Source organism: Phycomyces blakesleeanus (assembly GCF_001638985.1).
Source record: "Phycomyces blakesleeanus NRRL 1555(-) unplaced genomic scaffold PHYBLscaffold_20, whole genome shotgun sequence".
In the NCBI taxonomy this organism is placed as follows: domain Eukaryota; kingdom Fungi; phylum Mucoromycota; class Mucoromycetes; order Mucorales; family Phycomycetaceae; genus Phycomyces; species Phycomyces blakesleeanus.
This window is the reverse complement of record NW_017265153.1, coordinates 94,315-119,424: the sequence shown is the minus strand read 5'-3', so window position 1 is coordinate 119,424 and position 25,110 is coordinate 94,315. Positions and strand designations below refer to the sequence as shown.

Genomic DNA, 25,110 nt, shown 5'->3' with positions numbered 1-25,110 from the left:
TGAGTTTACTTAAAAGTGCATTGGGAGAAGCCACAATTTGTCTGTCCGAAAAAATATAGCACTTCTTTAGCAGGCCATTTTTTTTTATTTCATTTTTATTCTACTTTATTACCATTAGCTCATGTTTCTCCTTTCCGAGCTTGAAGATACCGTGAAGATTGTACCAAATGACTTTAGAAAGAGTACAACTGAGGCCATTACAGGCGTGCTGAATGAAAAGTTTGCCAACAAAGTAAAAAAGAAAATAAACTCATGGGCCATAATGACTTGCATTTGACTTAATCTCGTTAAATTAGGTTGTTCAAGAGGTTGGCTTGTGCATTTGCGTACGTGACATTATAGAAGTATCGGAAGCACACATTCTCTACGGTGATGGATGCACCTACACAAAAGGTATGCTCAATATTGTTAATCTTCTTTTTTTTTGGGGGTGCCCATTACAGAAACTAATTTATTCAAATAGTTAAATTTAGACTGGTAGTATTTAAACCTTTTGTGGGAGAAGTGTTGACTGGAAAAATCAAAAGCTGTTCACCAAGCGGTGTTCGAGGTAATAAAGCAGGAAATCATTAACCCAATTCAAAGGTAAGATAATTCAGTTCTGAAAAAATCTTTCTTCGTAGTTACTATGGGTTTCTTTGATGACATTCTTATCCCTGCACCTACTCTTCAGGTCGGATCTGAATTGTAAGTATTTCAGATAATTGTTTAGCTCTTGGATCATTCCTTGTTTAACGCTGCGAATATAGTGATGCAGCAGAACAAGTTTGGGTATGGAATTATGATGGAGAAAAATTGTTTATGGATGTGGAGGAACCTATACGATTCCGTATCCTACATGGACTGTTTACAGATACCACACCTACAACCCATCATGGTGCAGTATCTGGAGGTCGTAGACAGTCAGTTGCAGACTTATCCGCAAGTAACGATTTGGCAGCAAACTCTACAAAAATACCTCCTTATTCATTAACAGTAAGTTCAAATTTCTAAAAAAAAAAAAAAAAAAAAAAAAAAAGTATACGAAGTGTGGTTTATTAAACAAAATTATGGTTTATGTAGTGCACAATTCAAGAGGATGGTCTGGGCTTACTCTCTTGGTGGGGTAGCTAAACGAGTTCAAACAATGAAAACATTTTTCTTCATAATCATTATTTCCTTATTTCTTTTCTTTTCTTTTTTTTTGGATGTATTTCGATGTCTCTTCTAATCTGGGAAAGCGTATATGCTTTGAAATAAATACATTGATAAACAACTTTCGCATGGTATATACAGATTTGGCTTCTTTTTTTTTTTAAAAAAAAAATTATTACACAGATATTTATTATTATTTATTTATTGTAATTACTGATAACATATTTAAGCACCAATCTTTAACTTGGCAAATTCTTCGGCAGCCTTAAGAGCGTCTGCCATACCATCGATCTTGTCGCCAGAACCTTGGGCAGAGTCTTCCTTACCACCCTTCTTACCACCGACCTTCTCGGATACAACACCGGCCCAGTCAGAGGCCTTAAGACCCTTTGCGATCAAGTCTTTACCGACAATACAGTTGTGGGCAACACGTCCACTGTCCTTATCGGCACTAAGGACATATACAGCCTTATCCTTCAAGCTGGCCTTGGCATAGTTGATGGCACCAGCCAATGCCTTGCTGTTGTTACCAACATTCAAGGAAGTGACGAGGTAGGTAGCCTTGGGGTTGCTGACGAAATATGCCTTGACGGCCTCAGTAGCCTCCTTGACCTGTTCAGCCTTGCGTGCCTTCTCAGAATCATCGAATGTCTTCTTGGTTTTGTTGAAACGTTCGCGGTACTCGGCCTTGGTAACAGCAGAGATTGTAAGAGCATCAAGCTCCTTGGACACAACCTTGAGAGCGGCATCCAAATCAGCACCTGATAGCTTCTCAAGCTTATCAAGCTTGGTAACAAACTCCTTGGCAGCACGATCAGCAGCAAGTGCCTCGTCACCGGTCAATGCAACAATACGACGAATACCCTTGGCAATACCAGACTCTTCGAGGATGGCAAAGCTCTTGATGTCGCCGGTCTTGACAACGTGAGTACCACCGCAGAATTCGATACTGGTTGTCTTCCACTTGGGGTTGGCAACATCCTTTGTAATATCTTCGACATCAAATCCGATGGATACAACACGGACGGGGTCAGGGTATGTTTCACCAAATACAGCTCTCAAACCATGAATGGCCTTGGCCACAGGCAAAGGAACTTCACGAGAGTAAACTTTGGTGTTCTTTGTAATGAAAGAAGAGCACATCTTCTCGATCTCAGCGAGCTGCTTGGTAGTCAAGGCAGACTAGAAGAAAAAAAGAGTGGGGGATAAGTTAAATTTTAATCTAAAGAAATACATATAATCAATTATTAACTTACCTTGAAAGAGAAATCGAAGCGCAACTTCTCTTGAGAGACAAGAGAGCCCTTCTGGTCAATCTCACCGCCCAAAACTTCGCGGAGAGCAAAGTTAAGGATGTGAGTAGATGTGTGGTAGTTTCTCAAGGTGTGGCGACGAGTCTATTGATCCATATATTTAGCACTTTTTTTAATGATCGATCTGTTTTAACAAGCCTATATTTTTACCTCGTCATAAGAAACCTCAACTTCGGTGTCGAGGCTCAATTTACCGTACTTGAGGTGTCCAACATGTAAGACGTAACCACCATACACCTGGCAGTCCTCAACTACGAATTCGGTCTCGCCATCAAGAGAGATGATGCTACCGGTATCGTACTCCTGTCCACCAGATTCGGCGTAGAAGTTGGTTTTATCGGTCAAGATACCAAAGTTGCGACCTTCGGGGACAGCAGAGCTATCGGGATAGAATGCGCGCTTGTAAAATATGGCCTTGACGCGGGCCTGGATAATGCTGTCAGAGTACTTGTAGGAATCATCGGTCTTGGGAACAGCGTTGTTAGCATCCAAAGCAGCAATGTCGTGGACATCCAAAGCAACAACATCGTCACCATCATTTCCACCCTTGACCTTACGGGAGAGATTCTTAGCAGTCTCCTGTGCAATCTCGAATTCCTTCTCGTCGACAGTCATGCCATTTTCTTCAGCCATAATACGGGTCAAATCGACAGGGAAACCGTAGGTATCGTACAACCGCCAGACGTCAGCACCGGGCAATGTCTTGGAACCAGTGGCCTTGGTCTTTGCAAGATAGTTCTCGAACAACTTCTCTCCGCGATCCAAAGTCTTGGCAAAGGCGACTTCTTCCTCGTCAAGAATCTCCTTGACCTCGGTTACCTTTGTGGTAAGCTCGGGGAAGGCAGAGGACTAAAAAAAAAGAATACAGTGAGTATACGTAACACATCTAGCCCCTTGAATATTATGTCGTATCACTCTTACCATCTCAGCCACCAAAGTATCCACAAGGGAGGAGAAGAAAGTACCAATAGGAACATTGAAGTACTTGCGTACGTATCTGGCACCACGTCTGAGGATACGTCTGAGAACGTAACCACGGCCCTCGTTACTGGGAACGCCGCCGTCAGTGATAGCAAAAGTCAAGGTTCTGATGTGATCAGCAATAACACGGTAAGCAGTATCAATGCCATCAACATCCTCAGCTCCGAGTTTACCGCTGTAAGTTCTAGCGCCAGTAAGCTCCTGGATCTTGGCGAAGATAGGCATAAAGATATTGGTATCGTAGTTGGAGTATTTGTTCTGCATAATGGAGACAAGACGCTCAAGACCCATGCCAGTATCAATATGCTTGTTAGGCAAAAGGCGGAGGGATCCGTCGTTCTCACGGTTGAATTGAATGAACACCAAGTTCCAGATTTCGAGGACATTGGGATCATCTTCGTTTACAAGAGAGGAAGCATTACGTCCACCAATACGATCGTAATGAATCTCAGAGCAGGGACCGCAGGGACCGGTCTCTCCCATCTCCCAGAAGTTGTCCTTTGCACTTCCGGGCAACAAACGCTCTTCATCTACACCAATATCAAGCCACATTTGTTTGGCTTCCAGATCGGGCTCCAGTCCTTGTTTGGCATCACCACCAAAGTAGGTAACATACAAACGCTCCTTGGGAAGACCGAGTTCTTTGGTCAAGAACTCCCATCCCAGACGGATTGCCTCTTTCTATGTTTGTTTGTTTTTAATATTGATATAACTTTGTATGTATTTGTATTTATACTGATAAAGCAAAAGATAAATATCGTCAACCGCAGCAGTTGTCCCGCTAATTACCTTGAAGTAGTCACCGAAAGACCAGTTACCCAACATCTCAAAGAAAGTGTGATGGTATGTGTCCTTTCCAACATCATCCAAATCGTTGTGCTTGCCACCTTTTATTCGATTAAGCTATTAGTAGCTTATCTTTTTTTAAATAAAAAAAATGATTTTATTACTTACCGGCACGAATACACTTTTGAGAGTTTACGGCACGACGGATGGTTGCCAAAGGGGAGTTAGGATCCACGGTACCCAAGAATACAGACTTGTACTGCAAGAAGGATTCAATTATTCTGTTTTGCTGATGTATTGAATCATTGTTGTACGGCACTTTACCTGGTTCATGCCTGCATTGGCGAACAAAAGAGTGGGATCGTCATGGGGAACAGTGGATGACGATGGGTAGAATACGTGGGAATTCTTCTCAAAGTAGCTGATAAAGGCGCTGCGCACCTTGTTAGCGGGCCATTCTACTTGTTCAGTCATGGTGGGTGCTGTCAAAACAAAGAGGATATGTTCCTGTTTTATTATTTTTTCAGGCTTTAAATGGATCGGACCAATCATGGTAAGGATGTGGCGTCACTGGCCTATCCTGTTTTGGTAAATTTCTGAATCTGACCAAATCTTTAAACCTGCACTTATCCTCATATAAATAATAATAATAATAATAAATCTAATCACATTGACCCACAAACCCCTAAGGAAAGCACAGATCAGGGAAAATTCAATTGACCGAATGAGTCATAATTAGCAAGGATACTGTATAAGCTCTCTACTCTTACTTTCTGGATATGTATAAATGGGCTGTATTCAACCTGAGCTAAGGCTTTGTTTTTAAAAAGCAAATCAATAAAAATCTTTTTTTTTTTGGTTTTTTTTTATTGTTTTATATATTGAATTTACGATTAAATATATAACCAAGTAGTAGCTTATTAAAGAACATTTATCGTTAGTATTATTGAAATTAAGATACTATTCTCTTTTGATTAAATGCAAAAATTGTTGTTATTGGAGTAAGCTTAAACATATAAAAAAGATATACATTAACCTTTGAAATAGTACATAGAATATTGTTAGCAAGTATATATATAGAAGAAGAAACATCAAAGCACCACATATTTTCTCTGCTATCTTTTTTAACTTGGCGGTAGTCAATATTCAAAACATAATATATGTCAGTGTTCTACTATATACCGAATCAAAGCAACATAAAATGGAATAAAACACAACAGAATGTATAGTATTGGAATGTCTACGTTTTATTTATACATTTTCTTGATATTGTGGCTCAAAAATAAAGGCACCTTTTTTTTAATATCCCATTCTTTGTCTCGCACGGCAACTCTCCGGGACACTGTATCTTGATCTCACGATACCTGATACTTGATGAACATTTATAAGCATATTAGGAGTCGCGCCACCATATTGCAACTGACTAATGATGCCTCGGAAGTTTAAGGCAACAGAAATATATAGATATATTCCACAAACAGTGTTCAAAGTGCAATTAAGCTATATCCTCCTAACACTTTGTCTGGATACTTTTATAATGATTCATAAGAGAAACCTCAAACTTATCTCTTAAAAAAAACTTTATATTTGAATATCTTAAAATTACTGTCCAAACCTCTGCTTTTTTTTAAAAATACATAATATTGAGATTTTGATATTCTTTGTTCCCCCTTTTTTTTATAAAGTTACATAATGCCAATAGATAAATAATAATTGAAAGTAAAAGTAAGATGTGAGAAGCAGTCAGAATATTTTTAAACTTTCAGGTTGAAAAGAATCTTTAGAACTTGCTACGTTTAAGCTAAACTCCTTTTCGGCTGTAAGTATATTGATAATATATTGGTCCGGCTACGTTATAGTCCTCCTGTATATAGTATAAATAATAAGAAAACACTCAAAAGAAAACACTCAAAAGTATCGAATTACTTCATGTGGTGGTGAGGTATAACCATAGGAAATATGTTCCTAGTTAGTGATGCTAACCCTCATGAAAATGTGCTCTTGGGTAGTGTAGAGGGTCTGCTTTAGAATAAATAGGTCAATAACCTCTGTTTTTATTGCTTTTCTGAACTTTTGCATATCGTTTTTATTTTATTCTATAAAAATCTTGGTGCTTAAATTTATCGCAATTCCCCAAATTTCTAGTTTATTTATGGGTGGTACTCGCGATCTCTTCAGAATATACTGGTATACGTTCTTAGTGTCTGCTCGCATGGAGCACGGAAACAAAGGTTGTTGAGAAATAATGCAACTGAAGGGTTTATACCCAATTTGTTCCAAGAGTTGGATGATGTGAAAGGATGCAAAATTGTATACTAAGACGACAAGTGTGTGGTAAATTCAACAAAACAGTATGTCTAATATGAAAGCATATTATATATTAGAACATTGGTAGCAAATTATTTTTAGTTGTACAAGATAAGTACATGATGCATTATCGAATATAAATGTGTATTTTTAAGAGAAAGAGAATTATAGTTGCTATAGAGCAGATACATGATTATCCATAAAAGTAAATGGTCGAAAAATGTAGCTTTTTTTTTTTGAAAAGAAAAGAAAGAAAGAAACCTCTCCTAGAATCTCCTTTTACGTTCCCATTTTTTTTCTTTGGCCTGTTAATTTTCTGCTTAAAATATTTAATGTCGTAAACTATTGTAACGATTGTAAATTGACTATTGTGTACTTACTGCAAATGTTAGATATTATATTTTAAGTAATACGGAAAGCTTGATGATTATGTGAAATTAATATAAAGTCGAGCACAGTAGTCAAGACTACACGTAGTACTGTAACTGTTTTATTGTTTGTGTAGCTTGATTAATGTGTGGTCCTTCTTGTATTTATTTATTTATGTATATTTTTTACCTTTTTCTTTGCAAGGAAATTTGTTAAGGAAATTCACATAGTTAGATATGTACTCTAGTAATTTTGAGTCTATATTTTATCGACAGGCTTGTTTCTTATTCTAAAAGCAAAATATGGATTACATTTTCTATTGATCAATCATAACACAGTATACAGGTGCTCGACATTGTATGGATGCAGAATATTGTCTTTAAATAGTACATATACCCATTTATGATATTGTGAGAGGCATCCACCAATCAGGGTTGATGACATGGTTCCCAGGATCTAAAGTAAGGATAAAATAAAAGCCAAATTTTGTTTTCCATCAATCCTTTTGTACTTTTGATAGACAAATATTTGTAGACAATATCAGCAAGGATTCTGTAATCAAGTATACCGTACAAGGACTTGAAATAATAAATGGTAAACAAATTAGATTGTACATTTTGACACAAGGTTTTTGAATTAAAAATAATCGAAAATCTCGGCTGAGCTTTAGTATAAGGATCATGCTAGCGATGTGCTTTTCAAATCTGAATGCGGCGATCTCTACTGCTGTTTTCTAGCAGTTGTACAAAAGAAAGAAAAACGCCATGGCACATTTACATGCCATGATACCTTTAGAATGCCTCGTGTTTTGTACTACATTCAATGGGCAAGAAAAACCGATCAGAAGTATAGTTCTATTTGATCAGCGCTCTTTCCTTTTCTCCTTTCATTTTCCTATAGTTCACTTGAATCCCTCTTTCTTTCCTTGCCAGTTTCTTTTACTAAAAAAAAGTCTATGGAAGCCAAGAGCTTAACCAAGTTACAACGGCTGGCACGTTGGTCAAACTCGGCACCTACCAACGACGCTGAACGAAGATTGACTGAACACAGTTCAGCATTAACTCCACCAAACGTAATTCTTCAACAAATTGATCACAACGATCTTATACAGGGTAACCTTTATATTCTCAAGATCAGTCTCATTGTTGTTGGTTTATTCCAAGGTAATATATAACATTGCTCCTAACCACACTCTAACTTTAAAGCGACTGTATAGGCTGGGACGACGACATGTGCTGTTTCGTTATTCTTCGTAAGTCAGATTTTTTTCACTAAAAAATAATGCCAGGTCATCTAATATATAGTGCAAAATGACAGGCTCCGACGTATCCTCGATGCGATGGTCAGAAGCAAGATACATACCCGGCGATTTCGCCGCTTTTGATGCATTTGACAGCAATGGGAATCCATCTGTATTTCTCTGGACGAGACAACTACGTGCACCTATTCCTAATAACTGGTTTACACTTTTTGAAGAAGCTCGGAGGAAACAGCGAGATTGGTCCAACACGCTTCGACCCCAAGAATTACCTGTTTTTCCAGCTGTACCCACGCTTCAAAATTCTATAGGCGAGGATAAATCAGTAGAGTACATAACTCTGACAGACAATCCTGTTCCTCCCCTCTCCACTGTAAATGTTTTACAGGAAAGCCTAACCAAGAAAAAAAGTCAGCAGCAGCAACAATCCCCACCAAAAACTAAACCCCAAACATCCCACTTTTCTATCGACCATGATTTGGATACACAACCTGAATCAGTCCCATCGCAACAGCCAATATCTCACCCTACTTCATATAGCCATCATGACAAAGTAAAGTCTTACACAACGCAGCTTCGTGGATTCCCCTCACTCTCAAGTTCCTCTGACGGCTCATTCACGCCAATTCAAGAACTTTCACGGCACCAACTTCAACATAATACCCACACCGCTTTGTCGGGACCGAAAACCGGAGAATCTCCCGACCTTCCGTCCACACAATACTCGTCTTCTATTGAAGGAACCGAGCAGTCTGCTACTTCACCATCAACAAACGACTCGTTCGCGGGGAAAGCAACCTCGTTTATAAAAGAGGCCCCAGCTGCCACATCGAGCACCTCAGCATTTTATCAGCTGGCTATGATTGGTCACTCTTCGGTTGACCTGAACCCCATGGCTTCACAATCAAGAGATACTAGCTCTATATTTCACTACCATCACAACAACAACGCAGTATCCTCTTTAATAGATGCATCTCAAAAACCACTATTTAATGTTTCACTTTTTGATAATGACATTACCTTCCCTCACGATGCTGATCAGTTTTCGATTCATACCACCGAATACCAATCTTCCATTCGCTCTCATTCTCCCTCTCCCTCATTAGAAGACACACATACCACTACCAAGCACAGAGTAAATAGAAAATCAGTCAAGCGTCTATTTCGTATTAAATGAAATTAACAAATAGTTATATTAATTAGTCAAGCACAAAGAGAAACCAAGGCAGACTTTTTTTTCTCATTTTATTAAGTATACCTTAAGATATACATACACAGTCCTCACTTTGTAGGATCTGCTTTTGCTTTTTGTTTTTTTTAAAAAAATAAACAAGTTTATAATATTCTGTATGGCGAATTTGTAATTGATAATTTGGTGCTACCTTGGGTGTAGGGAGCAATTTCTCGTCTAAAATAAATAGCAATATTTACTGTTTAATTTAGAAAGTCCCTTTTGTAGTAATGCATGGTTACAAAGAGCCCGCATCCTTGGATATTTCTGTCAAAGAGTTTATGGAATATCATTATTATGTATATCTATATATTATTTTGCTGCGTTTATCTCTTTATTTTTTATTATAGTAACCATTTGTCTTGAGTGATTAAAAATACAGACAATGCTTAAAAAGCTAAACAGTAAACTCACTTTGTATATTGTACGATGCTACCATAAAAAAATTGATCTTAGATAAATTGGTTCCCTCCTTTTTTCAACAACAAATAAAGGTGGAGTAGTAGTAGCTCAGTATACTTTTGAAACCTTTATATTCATATACAGCCTGTAACTACCTTGTAATACAAAAGTAACATAATAAATCTGAGCATTTACTATAATTGAGTAATTAGGCAAAATAATGTCAATTAATTGATGTCAACAGACTAGGCATTCAAAAAAAAATTAAACAACTCTGACTGGCTATTCTATCTGTAAGAATTTAGATATTTGTATATAAATATTCTATATAATAATCCTTATTTGTCTAAAAACTAACATTTGTTCGTCTCAATCTTAAGTACAAACAATGTGTATAAGCAAAAATTCATAAAAATTAATAAATTGATAAAAAAAAAAATAAGAATTTACACCATGGTTCTTTATATGAAAAACATCTTTTTTTTTTTGGCTCATCATATTTTATGCTATTCTGTTTTTGATCTTTATCCTTTTGCAAGTAAATCATTTTAATCCAAAAAATATATCTTATTTTAAGTCATAATATATTAATGTCATTAACTATCTTCAAATTACTATTTTTATTAACTTCTGACAAGTCTTTGTGTCTGGGTTTATCTACGACTCGATCGGATATTACAGTATTTAAAATCAAACAAACCCAGAAAATAATATAAAACTATTAATTTTATTTTTATTACAATACAATACAGTACAAATCATGGTAAGCATTCTTTAGTTCGTTTCATTTAAAGATTCTCTTGAATCTTAAAATACTGCTTTAATATTAAAAAAGACTGGCAGAAAAGCTTTTATTCAAAAGGAATATGCTCGACACCGAGCTATATATTGTCGTTCCCGATCTGGGTTGGTCTTCCTTTTACTATAACAAAGTCAAAAGGTCAAACCCACTGGGGATCAAGGAGTATACGTAAAATCAAAGAGAGGATAAAAGATACTTTTTATTGATATGAATTGAATTGTCATATAGTTTTCTAAACTAATAATGCGCATTATCCGCAGTAGCTATTATATTATATTTACATAAAAGGAGAGTCATTATACTGCGGTTAACCATCTTCAGATTTTACGGATTCATCAAAATAATGTCCGACAATATAAACTTTGTTTTAATCGGCTATTGTTAGTAAAAAACTACGACAAAATCCCGCTTACTCACGAAAATGAGTAAAAAATGATTCCGGCTTACCAGATTCGAACTAGTGACCTAAGGATTACAATTTCATTACAGTCCTCCGCTCTACCAACTGAGCTAAAGCCGGTTGTTGTGCTTAAGAAAAAACACAAAATATACTAGGAATAGTGTTAATGGTTATACAGTGGGTAGCAAAGTATATACCTTAAGTAAATAAAGATATTATTATTAATATCTATTGTTTTATAATTATATACTTGTATATCTATATATAAAGACATTTTGAGATATTCATGATAGAATTATCAAAAAATAATAAAGATATTTTGATTAATAAGTACTGAATAAATCAATAAAAAATATAAAATAAAAATATAAGAATATATATTCTATTTATATATTATGTTGTGTTAGTTGAAGTTTTTAAAAAGTTGTAAGAGGAAGAATTGAAGATTTGAGATTAGGAACAAAGATTCGTGAGAACTTGTGTTGGTTTTGTTTATTGAGAAAAGATTTTGTATCAAAGTTTGATGAGGTTCCTACACTGAACTACTACTGCTATTTATATTATTTTGGATTAGGAAAATTATATGACTGTGGTCAGGTAATCAATCTTATCTGATTCTTAATCAGAGCAATGTGATATTAGGATAATTAATGTATGATTAATTATATAAATGTGTGTAGTCTCAATGAAGTATTAACATCAAAAGTAAATGTGTTTATGAGTTATAATTATGCTTATAATAATCCACTGATGTATCTCATATTATAGTGATATCATCATATGAAATACAATCACTATCATGCATGCTAAACCTGTGTGTTAAATAATAAAGTAATCAGTAGACACCTTTGACTAGAATAGCTGAGGTCTTATACTATTTCCTTCAGACTTATTCTCAATTACAGCAGTAGTCAATACTCATTTACAGCATATTAGATAGTATCATTAAATATTCTGAACTCAACAGAAAAATAGAGACATTTATAAGTTGCTATATTTGATAATCAACATCTGAAACAGATTCAAAGTTGCCTTTTTCAGAACCATGATTTTCTCAAAATTTTAATTTATAAAAGTTATAATATTTTTTCATATTAAGTAAGACAAAGCTTATAGATAATATATGTATGTATATCTTATCTATATCGTACATAATTTATAGCTATTGTAAATATATTTTCATAGAGATACAGCTTATTTATTTAATGTAGCATAGAGGAAATATGAATAGAATATGTCAGGAAAACTATGTGAGACATGATTTGTTCTTATTTCTTTTTTTGAGAACAATAGTTCAGAACATTTAACAGCACTATCTATTATAGATAAATAATTATAAAATAAATTGTTAAGTATAACTTGAAATAAAAGTATATTATATTTAAATAAAAATTAATAATATACTTGAACTTTGTAAAATAATTAATATTACTTTTAATAAAATTATAAATATTTTTTAATATTTTATTTAAAGTATATATTATTTTTCAAGAATGTTGTAAATGAGTATTGACTACTGCTATAATTGAGAATAAGTCTGAAGGAAATCATATAAGACCTCAGCTATTCTAGTCAAATGTGTCTATTGATTACTTTATTATTTAACATACAGGTTTATCATATACAATATTGATTATAGCTCATAAATATATTTACTTTCTATGTTAATACTTTATTGGGACTACACACATTTATATAATTAATCATATATTAATTATCCAAATATCATATTGTTCTGATTAAGGCTCAAATAGGATTGATTACCTGACCCCAGTCATATAATTTTCCCAATCCAAAACAATATAAATAGCAGTAGTAGTTTAGTGTAGAAACCTCATCAAATTTTGATGTCAAATCTTTTTCTATAAACAAATTCTATACAAGTTCTTACAAATCTTTGTTTCTCACTTTCAAATCTTGAATTCTTCTTAACAACTTCAAAAACTTTAACTACTGTAACTGTTGTGGGGAGAAAATAAAGCAAAATATAATATAGACAAAAGAATTCGTGAGAACTTGTGTAGGTTGTTTATTTCAAAAGAAAAGTAAAGAATAATAAAATTCAATTGTTTTTCTACACGGAACTATCTACTGATATTTATATGTTTTTCTAATTCGTAATTCAGTGTGTACTTAAGTAATCTTTATCACGATGAGTCATCTTCCAGGAGTATTGTTCTTCTGGAAAGATCTGGAAAGACCAATTGATATAATACTTCTCCAGTCAGATCAGTCCAAGAGTTTCAGTAAAGAATAGCATTTATGCTATTGATAATATTTTAGTAATCCGACCCAGATACTCAGGTAATGTTTCATAATATTAAATAGTCGTAGTTGTAGTCTCTCAATTAAGTATTTGCATAATAAAATATGTAAATGAAATATAATGATGTCATATATATAATGTATATGTATTTGTATATCCCATGTCATGGTGATAATAATAATTAATCAATTATGTGTATGATGATCTGTGTATTAGATAATATCATAAAGGAAGATCTGTTTGACTGTGTGGTATACACACCACAATTGAGTGAAGAGCAGACCCCACAACCAAACACTGGTTCCTTCTTGCTAATGAACCTGGCAAGTTAATAATCTCCAGAACTGTTACACACCAGGCACACGTACACTACACACTCATACAGTGTAAACCAACCATTACACAACAGGGATTTGAATTACAGGGATTTGAATAGTAGCAAATATAAAAACAATATTATTTTGTCTCTTTAATAAATAACACTCTCACAGTATCTAATTTTCCCATTATTGAGATACTAACCCATAAACAATCCCGAATACCTCAGACTGGAATATCTGAGGATATTATTTTATCCTTCAGTCTTACTCTCAGATTCAGCAGTAATCAATACTCATTTACATCATCCTGCAAAGAAGTATGACACTCTTTGCAGGATTTCCTTTAATCTTCTTGCACAAGACATACCATTGTGCATTGTATTTCATCATTGATACTGCTTTAATAGAACTTTATAACAAAGTAGTATAGATTGCTCACATATAAAGGTCTTCAGATGGAGCAATAATAAAGTTGAATCCTTATCTATCTTTATTTAATTGATTAAATCCCTTTTTTACTTGTTTATACATTTATTTCATCGTCACTGACTTATAACAACTCTTCGCAATAGTTATAAGCATACTTCTTGTTATATTTGTCCCTTATATACACATTTTACTATATCTCCTTACTGTTGGATAGACCCGAGCATTATCACAGTAATTCATCTCTATCTCTCTATATATTTGCCTTCTGAACTCGTTGGCAACTCTATTTTCATTTATTATTTTTTGACAATGTTGCACCACAGCAACTCAACACTTGTCACTACTTTCTTCATACTATCCAGAACGTCATTACGTAATCTCATTTAAATATCAAGCTCATTTAAAAAAGATTCTTGCCACCTTATATGTTCTTATTGTTTATCTCAACTGGGTACACAATAAAATATTCTAGTAAAAAATCAGGGTGTTTAGAAGCCAAAATCAGTTGATTTTTATATATTAATTGCTAATGAATTAGATAGAGATATATTTCAAAATCATAATATATATTATGTACTTATAGCATCCCAAGCAGTTTCATTTCTTTTTTCCCAAATGTTTTTAATCCTCAATGGTGTTTTAAAAAATTCAGAAAATTGATAATCAAATCTTAGTATTTATTATTTTTCAAGACCTCACTATCTAATACAGTCTTCTTTACTAGTAAAATTATTTATTTCTTCTCTAAAATCATTCTATTAGACATTTGTCTTTTCTTTACAATATGACTGAGTCAATTATTTCTGAAATTATCAGCTTTATAACAAGTATAGCTTTTAAAAGGGTGTTTTTTTTAGCTATTGCTATATATTATTATTTGATTCAAAGAATAATTTAAAAAAGAATTAAAAAGCAAAGATAGGCTTTTTTAAAAGAAAAAAGTACATTGAAATTCACGGAGCAGACGGTAAATTTACTAAATATTTTATTACGTGTTTTCAGAAATGTAACTGCTGGTGATGCTTTTATATACTTGACACTGCTTTAATAGCAACCAAATATTAGCTAAAGAAATATTAAATTACAGAGCCATATATATAAGTAGCATTATTTACAGTATCTATTATTTATCTTTTCAAAGCATTCATTTATCTAAAGAAAAAACTTTTACTATATAAGTTATTGCTATATCTTTTATTTTAGCATGTATTCTAATATAGAAAGTATCGGGATTGTCTTGGTTATTATTAATAAAAGAAATTCTTATTAAACACACTTGATTTTATAAGTATTTTTGAAAATGTTTTATTTATTCATTGATTGTCTTTTTCTTCGGATTGCAATAGTATCTTCTTTTTATTAAATAATATACCCAATGACTTACTACCTGGTATATTAGAGATAACAATATAAAGTGCGAAGTATTAATAATTAAAATAACTATAGCAAAAAAAAGTGTTGAAAAATCAGAACATTTATTATACATATATAAAACTATTATCATTGTTTTCATAGCTTTCAAAGGATACTTTTATACAGCTGGTAAATAAAGTCAGAAGAGCAGATAATATTCTGTTTTAATTTATTGCACATCTCGAAATAAAATGGATAAAAGAAAGAAATACGTTTATTGGGAATGAGATGTGATTATTATTTGTACGTTTTGTTTTGTTTTTATAATTTGATAGTAGACCATAGATATATTATATATATATAGACTACTGACTTCTATTACTAAAAGATATAAATAATATAGTTTCAAAAATGAGAGTACAGTTTCTTATATATATATCCCACGTTATTTTTCTAAACTTAACTTTATTGAGAACTTTTAATCAAATGAAGACTTTTTTCTTTCATTTTTTTTAAAACGTTTGAGTTTTGATATTTGAGGTATGTAATTACGCTCCTTCTAAGTATCTTTAAGAATCGGTTCAGATTTATGTAATTATCGCTAAGAACAAAAAAAAAAAGATCTTGGAAAGTGCACCGATCTAAAAAAAAACCAAAAAAAAACCCCTTTTGGCAATAAAAATATATAAAATATAGACAAAAGCCGCCCATTGAAAATTAACCGACAGATATTTGCGCCCTAAATGTACGACGAATGGTTTAGAAAACCGACATCTCGTGTGACTACTACTACTGTATTTCTAAGGATTGCATATGAAATAGATACATATAAATTTCAGCCTGAACCTTCAAAGTATAACAATATTGCTTTATATATTCTTGCAACATACTTGATTACACAAAACACACAAAGTACACAAAGTGCACAAAGTACATCAAAATACAGCAAGTAAACAAAGTTAACCAAGTATAAAAGTGTGCACCAAGTACACCAAGTACCACAAAAATATAGAATAAAAATCTATTGAATCGAACTGTTGGTTCACATATTAGGTCAATATTACCAAGTGATTGGCAAGATACAAGTTTACAAAATGATTACAAGGATGTTATATTTTTCTGCTTATATTTATATAAATATATATATATTTAAATGTTCTTTTTTTTGGGTATGTCTTCTTTTCAAATGATTACTCCCACGTAGCATACAGAGGCCTAGATTTAGAAAGGATCAACTTGATGTTCCGCTATGTACTAATTCTTGATCTTATTCTACTGGGAAGTTGTCTGTGCACCCACGTATATCTTGATTTTTCTTTTTTCTTTTTTGATCTGTAGGACAAAACACACACATGCTCACACACATGCACAAACGTACAGGCACATATACTTATACACATACACTTATACTTGTATGCACACATTTCTATCAATTCAGTTACTGCCTTGAATTGTCAGTTTTTGAGCATGTATATGTATATAGCTCCTATTGTCAGCTTATTGGGATATTTCGCAAAGATATCCTACTAACTATATTTACCATTGAAATTCAATGGTAAATATAGACACTTGGACATGAATTAGTTAACTTCAATTTCTGCCTTTAAACACAATTAATATCAATATCAACAGTTATATACTTGAGGTCCAGGACACAACCTTGTTCTCACACAACTGATAAAGCGATTGTTATAATACAATACAGCAAATAGCTTGAATGTTATTATTACTATTATCATTACCATTGCTCTCTAAGAATAACTTTATAAAGCCGAGAAAGAAAGAAAATGAGAAAATGTAGAAAAGGTTCAATTCGGTCATCCATCTTGAAAATAACATAATTGTAATTACTCTTCTTCTTTTTCCATCTTTTAATTCTTTGTATGTATTTGGTATTGTTGAAAAATTAGACTTTGTGTGTTTATGCTTATATTGAATTCAGCTATATTCCTAAAATGAAATCAGGTATATAAACGATCAAAAGAAAAAATCAAAAGAAATTACATGGATATACAGAGATAGACATTTGATGGGCAGTATATAAAATTACTATGTTTTTTTTTAAAAGAAAAAAGAATATATATATATATATATATATATCTACACACATTTACACACACATACATATATGTATATATATAATTTCTTAGAGGGGTTTCAACAGAACAGAAAAAAAATGTACCCTTGCGTTGTGTTCAACTGGTTTGTATCACGATTACCAAACGGCGTTTTTTACCGACAAGGTTCTATAATTTTGACAAAACGGTCTGTATGTCAAAGCTCAGCCCTTGCTCTTTCTTTTTTTTTTATCTTCTCTTCTTCCTTTTCTTCCTCTTCTTTCTTCTCATTAGCCAATTAAATACACATATGGCTAAAGATCATGAAAGTTAGTGCTTCCATTGAGAGAGTAAAAAGAAAAAAGAAAGAAGGAAAGAAATAATTTGATAGCCAATACCAAACAAAGAAGAGTAGTATCATATATATATATATATATATATTTGGAACCTGTCTGAATTAAATACCCAAAGTTTATTACATCTTTTTGTGTGCCTACACAAAGAACACACAAAATAACAGCAATCGGTCAAACCTATTATATATATACAATAATGATAATAATAATAATTATTCGTATTATATATCGATTGATCATTCGCTCAATTTCCGTGCAACAGAGTACACATCTTGTTGTGTGTATTTTACGGAATTGACTTACTAGAGCTGTGAATATGTACATACATGTATATGTATTTATATACATGAATGTGAATGTGAATGTGAGTCAAGCCGTGGCTATGTCTATTGACATGTTGTGTTTTTGTTATATATATATATATCTTTGTATATAAAAATAAAATTGATGACTATTTTTGAAAGATTGCCATCAAGTCAACCTAGAAATAGATCTCAAACTCTAAAAACGCACCAAAGCTTATGACATAATGGTGTTCCAGGACAGTTTGAAGTATATGTTTTTTTCTTATTGTTTTCTTACCAGGAATATTGTAATCCTAACGTTTCCTCTCTCCCCACCCACATAAGATAAAAGAAACAAGTCATTTCTACTTACCCAATCTTTTATTTTGATTTAAAAGGATACAGATGATTTATTACCTAGATACCGTTGCTAGGATACAATTGTTATATTTAAAAAAGAAACGGGTCTGTTACCCTTGGGTTTTTTTTTGTCTAAAAAATATAAACTCTTTTGGCAGGTCATATCGTGCGTAGATTATGCAAAGGACTGTTCTTTAGATAACACAGGAGTCTAGAAAGCTTCCGATGGATTACCATATCTTACTATGCTTTATGTGTACGCGTTTTTAGGTAACCCTAAGAAAAAAAAAGAAAACTCCTCCCACCCCACCACTTTCCCGTCTCCTCCTCCTCTTCTAATAATAATATTGACAATCATAGTAATAACCAACAAGAACAATAAGAACAATAGAAAAAAGACATGTTTCTTCTTATGCATTTTGATTTTGATTTATTTTCTTGAACCATTTCAATGATTTCATTAGATTACATTAGTAATACATCCATAAACACATGCGTTACTTTCTTTGTGTATATTTGTGCTTGTATCATTATATAAATGAGAAGAAACGTTGCAATTGTGATTGGGCATTTATTCAACATACAGACCAATCAATTAGTCAAAACAAACAGGCAAGCAAGCAATGAAACAAAAAAAAGACTAAGGCTGCCACTTCATAGTTAATGCTCATCAGCACGCCAACGAAACACAGTACCCGAAAGTAGCAGTTGAAATCATTTCTCTTTCGTCATTGTTTTTCCGGCTGTGAATTATGTAGAGAGCTGAATACAATACAATAAAATAAAATAAAATAAAAATAAAAAACTTATACAGCCGCCTTGTCTTCCTGCACGACATTTGCCTTTTTCGATCTCTCAACAGAAAGAGTTCTATTTCTGTCTCAAAGTCTTTGCCACCCTAAATACTCTGGAAAGCTCTTTCTTAAAAGCTCTTTATTCCCCACCCCCATTTTCTTTATTCTTATTCTTGTTTTTATCTTCGTCCTTCACTCTTTATCCTCATCCGCGCTCTTATTCTTTTCCGTACTCATCAATCGTACTTCTTTTTGACTTGTGGAAACTGTTGTTTACGGACATGCGCGAAATTGATTTTCCAAGCCCTCTCAGCAAGCCCACCCACCACTACCAAGAAGAGTACACGTACGCACTACATGAATACCCGAGAAGCCTACCCCAAATGTCGCAAATGTCTATGCATTCGGTTGTGTCGGACAACACACTTTTTCATTTCACCCAATCTGTTCCGCAGGATGCACAGCCGATCTCATCCCAAGTCATTGCGTCGCCACCCATCACCATCCCAGAAGACGGGAACCACAACTGCCCACAATACATTTCGCCCAGCACACTCACCCTGTCTCCAACCTTTCGCTCAGATCTCCAAGAACCACTCTATACCTCTTCTGAACTCTCAATGACTACATTGGAAGCTTCTGTCATTGCCATGCAGGCCATGCACCACAGTCCCGACCAATTGTTTTATGACAGCCCGCTGTCAGTTGATATGAGCCCACTCCTAGAAACCAACCAAGATGAACTCCACATGATTTACAGTGTCTCGCCGGACGAGCACCTCTTGTCATTAATTGTTCCACACGAAGGCCCAGTAAGAATGGTATGTTATATATATATCTATGTCTATACACCTATTTTAGATAATTTATAAATAAATTTAAATAAATAAATACATGTAAAAAAGAAGACTACAGCATAAATGTTTAAATGTTTAAATGTTTAAAAATATATGTTATATGTTGTTTAGGATGTGGAGCAATCAAGGCTCCCTATGCAGTCCCAGGCTCAATCCCTAGTTGATTTTTATCCAGTACAAGAACCACTTCTGTCTGTTCAGTCAGATCATCCTAATAGATTGGTGAACTCTAATGTAAGTTGTACTATTCCATGTTGACTTTAAAGTGTTTGACTGACATATCGCCTGTCTTTTTGTATCTTTTCCTTTTTTTCTTTTTTTTTTCTTATTTTTTTATTTACATCTTCCTCTTCTTCTTTTTACTACTACTATTACTCTTATTACTTCTTATTATTATCAATAGATATCAAGTATGCAAAGCGAACAGCAGACTATTCAACTCCAGATGGATTCCAGACAGATTCAACAGCAGATGCCACACCGACTTCACCATAGCCTTCACCACCACAGCAACCATACTAATCAAAATCATCAAAATCATCAAAATCACCATCATCATCATCATACTCATCCTCATCCGCATCAAAATTATCAACATCAATTGCATGATCAGATATTTAATGAAAAACACATCCAAGACCAGCACCATCATCGTCAACATCAACATCAGCAGCAGCAGCAGAACATGTTTAATACCATTATTTTTGGCCAGCAGTCATCAGATCAAATCCTTAGTCCTCGCAGCACCCCTGAATCTACTGTTGTTTCTCAAGCTCAGCGCCAGACAATGTCTCAGCAAATCACAACTGCACATCATCATCAACAGCAGCAGCAGCGGCAGCAAAAAAACAGCAAAGCTACCTTGGTTTCCCGACAAGGATCACCTCTTGTAACCGCTACTGGTGGTGGTAACTCAAAAGTGAAGATTGAGGATCGTCAGACAGATCGTAAGCCATTGGATGCTGTCATCGCAGGCGTAACACAGCACCAACACCAACACCAACACCACCAACAACAACATCAAGAGCAGCAACAATCTCCAGTTTCACAGCTGGTCTCACCAATGAGTCATTCAATGACAGTACTCGGCGTAGACGAAGGTGGCCAACTTGAGTCGAGTTGCAGCCACATCTTGCACTCTCCACTGTCATCTTCTGGTCTTGGTACACCCCTTCTTCAGCATGCCCAATTGGACCACCCACTGTCACCGCCCATGTTCTGCCAGCAACAGGCTCTTACTGATGTCTCTATTATTCAGCACTCGGAAGATAATAATTACAACACCCAACAAAACATGAAACGCGGGTTACCAGCAGACGCAGACGCAGTGCACGAAGGCGTGCGGAACAAGGTACGAAGAAAGGCAGCCAAAACAAGTCCGCAGCGCTCTCCGGCCACAAACAAGGGCCACGGACCCGACTCTGGCAATAAGTCCCAGCATGGAAGGTCGTCGGCGGCGGCTACACACGATCCACTACATAAGGACAAGGCCTCAGCTTCTAATACAGCTATTGCTACCACCACCACCACAACTAATAATAATAATAATAATACTGCTACTGCTACTCATAATAATAATACTATAACACCACTTAATACTACACCTACCGACACAAACCCTGCCGCTATAGATTCTGTCCCACATTCAACATTCTTCAATGACAATTCTAAAAGGCAAAATCTTGATACATGCAGCATCAAAGAATCCACCCTTTCCGCTCAGCTGCACTTTGTTGACTCTTCAAACATGAACCAGCCCAACAAGAAGCAATTGGTCACTCCCCTTCTCGCCCAACCGCATATGATGACTTGTGGAAATGTCATTTCCAAAGAGTTTGATGGTATGTCACGCGAGCAATTGATAGCCCGGCTGATAAACCTCGAAGCCGAAAAGAGAGCAGGGTCCTTTCACAGTACATCGTCTACCTCTGAGGCTTGTGGCTACAAGAAAGAGAGTCTTGTAGACACCGTTTATTCTTCCTGTTCTTCTCCTTCGTCCCCTCCCCCTCCTGGTGTTCCTGCTCCGTCTTCTCACCCTTACTCTAACTCTATCCATGGCCACACAGAAGAAATCGAAGAAAAAGAAGAAGAACAAGCCGCTGGCGCCGCCGCCACCCTGTCCAACCAACATCGATCAGAAAAGTCTACCTCACCACGTGAAATGGCAGAGACCGAAGAGGAAATAAAAAGAGAGGGCTCAAATTCAGAAAACATTAGTGAAGATCTTTACAAATGTCAGTGGACCGATTGCGGACAAGTATTCAGTGTAATGCAAGAGTTCATCTCGCACATCAGTGACACACACGTGGGCAGTGGAAAGGTACATAAAATTTATATTTATATAGTATACAAGATTTATACACCACATACACATACATAGTTATCTATACATTACTACCACTACTTTTATTACTACAATTCTTTAAAGAAAAAAAGTCCCTGTATTATATTCTATTTAAAAAAGTAATTATTTTAAAAGAGAATGTCACTAACGATATATTTTATACTATACAATAGCCAACGTATGTGTGCGAATGGAATGGCTGTCCACGTAGCCAAAAGCCATTTACAAAGCGCCACAAGATGCACAACCACCTTCGAACCCATACTGGCGAGCGACCTTTTGAGTGTAAAATTTCAGGTGAGAAAACATGTCAAATCATACAACAAAAAGAAAAAGAATATTATATTGAATATGCCCTTTTCTTTATTTTTCTTTACTAATCATTTTATTCTTCTAAAATATAATATAAAATAAAAGCAGATTGCAACAAGAAATTTTCTCGCCTAGACTCTCTTACTACTCACATCAAGACACATTCTGATATCAAGCCCTTTGAATGCCCTCACCACGATTGCGGCAAAACCTATTATCATACCCGATCTCTCCGAAAACACGAAAAGAACCATAGAACCGAAAGACCCTCACAGTCCTCAGAGATGTGCATCCCAACCACATACACTTTCCCGTCCTCTGGTCAGATCACACACACACACCTCATTGACCCTTCCTCGTCTGCTACTTCCATGGTCTCGATCCAACAAAGTCCCATTCATTGCTACCCAGACTCCCAACCACACTCCTTCCAACCTACACCTTCCCCAAACTCCCACCCATCGCATTATAGCAATGGAATAAAAAAATGGCAGACTAATTGGCACTAGTCTTCCACATAATAATAATTATAAGATGTATTGAAAATAATAATAATTGTAATTGTAATAATAATATTTTTTATGGTAATCATTACCATCACTACAAACCCACACACATATATATATACAAGAGTACACGTACAAATATACACAAGTATACACAAGTATATACATATATAGATGATATTTATAAATAAGGAAAGAATGAAAAAAAGATCCAAATTTGTATTGAGCCGATTTCAATAAGTTCTTCATTTATTGAGTTATCCAGCCTTCATTTATTCATTAACAGGAGGGCCGATTAGTTTGTACCATAGTTTCTGTGCTATTTTGGCTACAAACATAACCAGATACACTAGCCATTTGTAACTTTGAATATAAATTTTATATAATATGTAAAGAGATAAAAAAAAAATAAGAAAGGGGGGTGAAATGAAGAGAATAATTGACGATGAATCACTTTGACATGGTGCTTATCTTCTCTACATATTCTATTTATACATAGCAAAACAGACCATAATAAGTAAGCTCTGAAAGCCAGCGGTTAAGATTATAAGTTTATATGCTCAAATTTGATGCTAGACAACACAATTGTATTGATCAAACAAAAGTTTCAAAGATTAAATATTTATAGTTATTCTAATTATTATATACAGATTATGGAACGAAAGTAAGATAGAATACAAAACAAACGCAAATTGTATAGCAAATCACACAAGAAAAGGGGATGAAAACAAGGAGATCTGAAGAAATCTTAGGGGGGTCTTTAATATGTATAAAATAGAAAAGAAAACACAGAAACAAGGCAACAATAGAGCTTCCCCAAACCTATTTCTGATGTCAAACTCCAAGACTCTTACTATGCTATCATTGTTGTGATGACTACCTTTTATGTTCTTTATTACAATAGATCCCTTTAATCAATATCTATCATTTTAATAGACTTATTATGAAGACAATCGCAAGTTAGCTCAAAAAACTCGAGTATAAGAACATACAGATCAATATTTGACATCATGTCTACTAGGAATTTACTCATTTTATACACAAAAAAAACAGAAACGTATATAATTTTACAGGCATACATATGCACATAGTGCATGCATTTATCACTGATATCTGTTTATTCCTATTATCTTGATAACTCACCCCAAAACTTAAAAACACACACAAACACACACATTACATACACACACATATACTTGCTGCAATAACAGAGCCCTAGTAAAGCTCACAAAAATCCTAGTATCAAAAACAGTAAAGCTAATTTGTTAGCACATGTTTTTTTCTTCTTCTTCGTCTTTGTAAACAAAAACTGTACAATAAATACATATATACATATATACATAGATGTATAGTAACCTGTAAATAACTACTGGTTTGATTGATCTAATTATTGTTTTAATAATTGTGTGTACGTATGTTTCGGTGGTGGGCGTGTATTTTTACGCCCACTGAGACAGAGCGATCAAATGCAACATTAAATTCTAATACATAGTTCTGATTTCTGCGTATTAAATATCTTTCCTTATATTTAACAAATGATATATAAACAGTTTTATGTACTGTGTTTAAGTAAGAGCGCCTCAATCATAAAGCACAAATTACAGTACTAATTTCTTCATTTATTTATAAAGTAAATCATTTGAATGTTAAATGACCAGTAAGTACAATCTGCACAATCGGCATATACACACACACAAATAAATAAATATATACAGATACAAACATATTCAATGCAAGACTTTGTAATAATCTTGATAACAGTAGGTGTAGATCAAGACAAATCATATGTCTTTCTTTGATCCAAAACACATGAAATATATATTTATATATTTAACACAACCGGATATTATTTAATTGGTCCCTTATCTTGGGTTGTGCATAAACTGTGT

General features: G+C 34.2%; 7 protein-coding genes and 1 non-coding gene across 8 annotated transcripts; 6 read left to right on the top strand and 2 right to left on the bottom strand.

The window, feature by feature from the left end:
• Nucleotides 1-50: 50 nt before the first annotated feature.
• PHYBLDRAFT_42578 (hypothetical protein) lies at nt 51-1,267 on the top strand. The gene is made up of 6 exons (XM_018440180.1): nt 51-232; nt 297-393; nt 464-550; nt 624-687; nt 750-975; nt 1,063-1,267. The coding sequence occupies exons 1-6, from the start codon at nt 122-124 to the stop codon at nt 1,111-1,113; spliced, it is 636 nt and encodes a 211-aa protein (XP_018287814.1). The 5' UTR covers nt 51-121; the 3' UTR covers nt 1,114-1,267.
• PHYBLDRAFT_188133 (hypothetical protein) lies at nt 1,262-4,688 on the bottom strand (the record flags this gene model as incomplete). Its single annotated transcript, XM_018439458.1, has 7 exons — nt 1,262-2,316; nt 2,391-2,531; nt 2,598-3,296; nt 3,369-4,109; nt 4,218-4,315; nt 4,383-4,473; nt 4,539-4,688. 7 exons carry the CDS (start codon nt 4,686-4,688, stop codon nt 1,360-1,362), a joined length of 2,877 nt encoding a protein of 958 aa, XP_018287813.1. The 3' UTR covers nt 1,262-1,359.
• A 1,678-nt stretch (nt 4,689-6,366) lies between these two features.
• PHYBLDRAFT_171796 (hypothetical protein) lies at nt 6,367-9,325 on the top strand (the record flags this gene model as incomplete). The annotated part of the gene is made up of 5 exons (XM_018436665.1): nt 6,367-6,445; nt 7,278-7,351; nt 7,843-8,053; nt 8,107-8,142; nt 8,208-9,325. 5 exons carry the CDS (start codon nt 6,367-6,369, stop codon nt 9,323-9,325), a joined length of 1,518 nt encoding a protein of 505 aa, XP_018287812.1.
• A 909-nt stretch (nt 9,326-10,234) lies between these two features.
• PHYBLDRAFT_171795 (hypothetical protein) lies at nt 10,235-11,751 on the top strand (the record flags this gene model as incomplete). The annotated part of the gene is made up of 6 exons (XM_018436664.1): nt 10,235-10,319; nt 10,534-10,544; nt 10,625-10,751; nt 11,408-11,511; nt 11,558-11,580; nt 11,664-11,751. 6 exons carry the CDS (start codon nt 10,235-10,237, stop codon nt 11,749-11,751), a joined length of 438 nt encoding a protein of 145 aa, XP_018287811.1.
• Nucleotides 11,021-11,103, bottom strand: PHYBLDRAFT_t196. The gene has a single exon. It is a non-coding gene; the product is annotated as a tRNA-Tyr (tRNA).
• Nucleotides 11,752-13,135: 1,384 nt separating the features above from the next.
• On the top strand, nt 13,136-13,581 carry PHYBLDRAFT_148959 (hypothetical protein; the record flags this gene model as incomplete). The annotated part of the gene is made up of 2 exons (XM_018432189.1): nt 13,136-13,229; nt 13,466-13,581. The coding sequence occupies 2 exons, from the start codon at nt 13,136-13,138 to the stop codon at nt 13,579-13,581; spliced, it is 210 nt and encodes a 69-aa protein (XP_018287810.1).
• A 2,513-nt stretch (nt 13,582-16,094) lies between these two features.
• Nucleotides 16,095-17,603, top strand: PHYBLDRAFT_73397 (hypothetical protein; the record flags this gene model as incomplete). The annotated part of the gene is made up of 3 exons (XM_018442845.1): nt 16,095-16,300; nt 16,790-16,906; nt 17,504-17,603. The coding sequence occupies 3 exons, from the start codon at nt 16,095-16,097 to the stop codon at nt 17,601-17,603; spliced, it is 423 nt and encodes a 140-aa protein (XP_018287809.1).
• A 4,741-nt stretch (nt 17,604-22,344) lies between these two features.
• On the top strand, nt 22,345-23,319 carry PHYBLDRAFT_126696 (C2H2-type zinc finger transcription factor). The gene is made up of 3 exons (XM_018429119.1): nt 22,345-22,379; nt 22,577-22,700; nt 22,824-23,319. Exons 2-3 carry the CDS (start codon nt 22,643-22,645, stop codon nt 23,222-23,224), a joined length of 459 nt encoding a protein of 152 aa, XP_018287808.1. The 5' UTR covers nt 22,345-22,379; nt 22,577-22,642; the 3' UTR covers nt 23,225-23,319.
• Nucleotides 23,320-25,110: the final 1,791 nt, after the last annotated feature.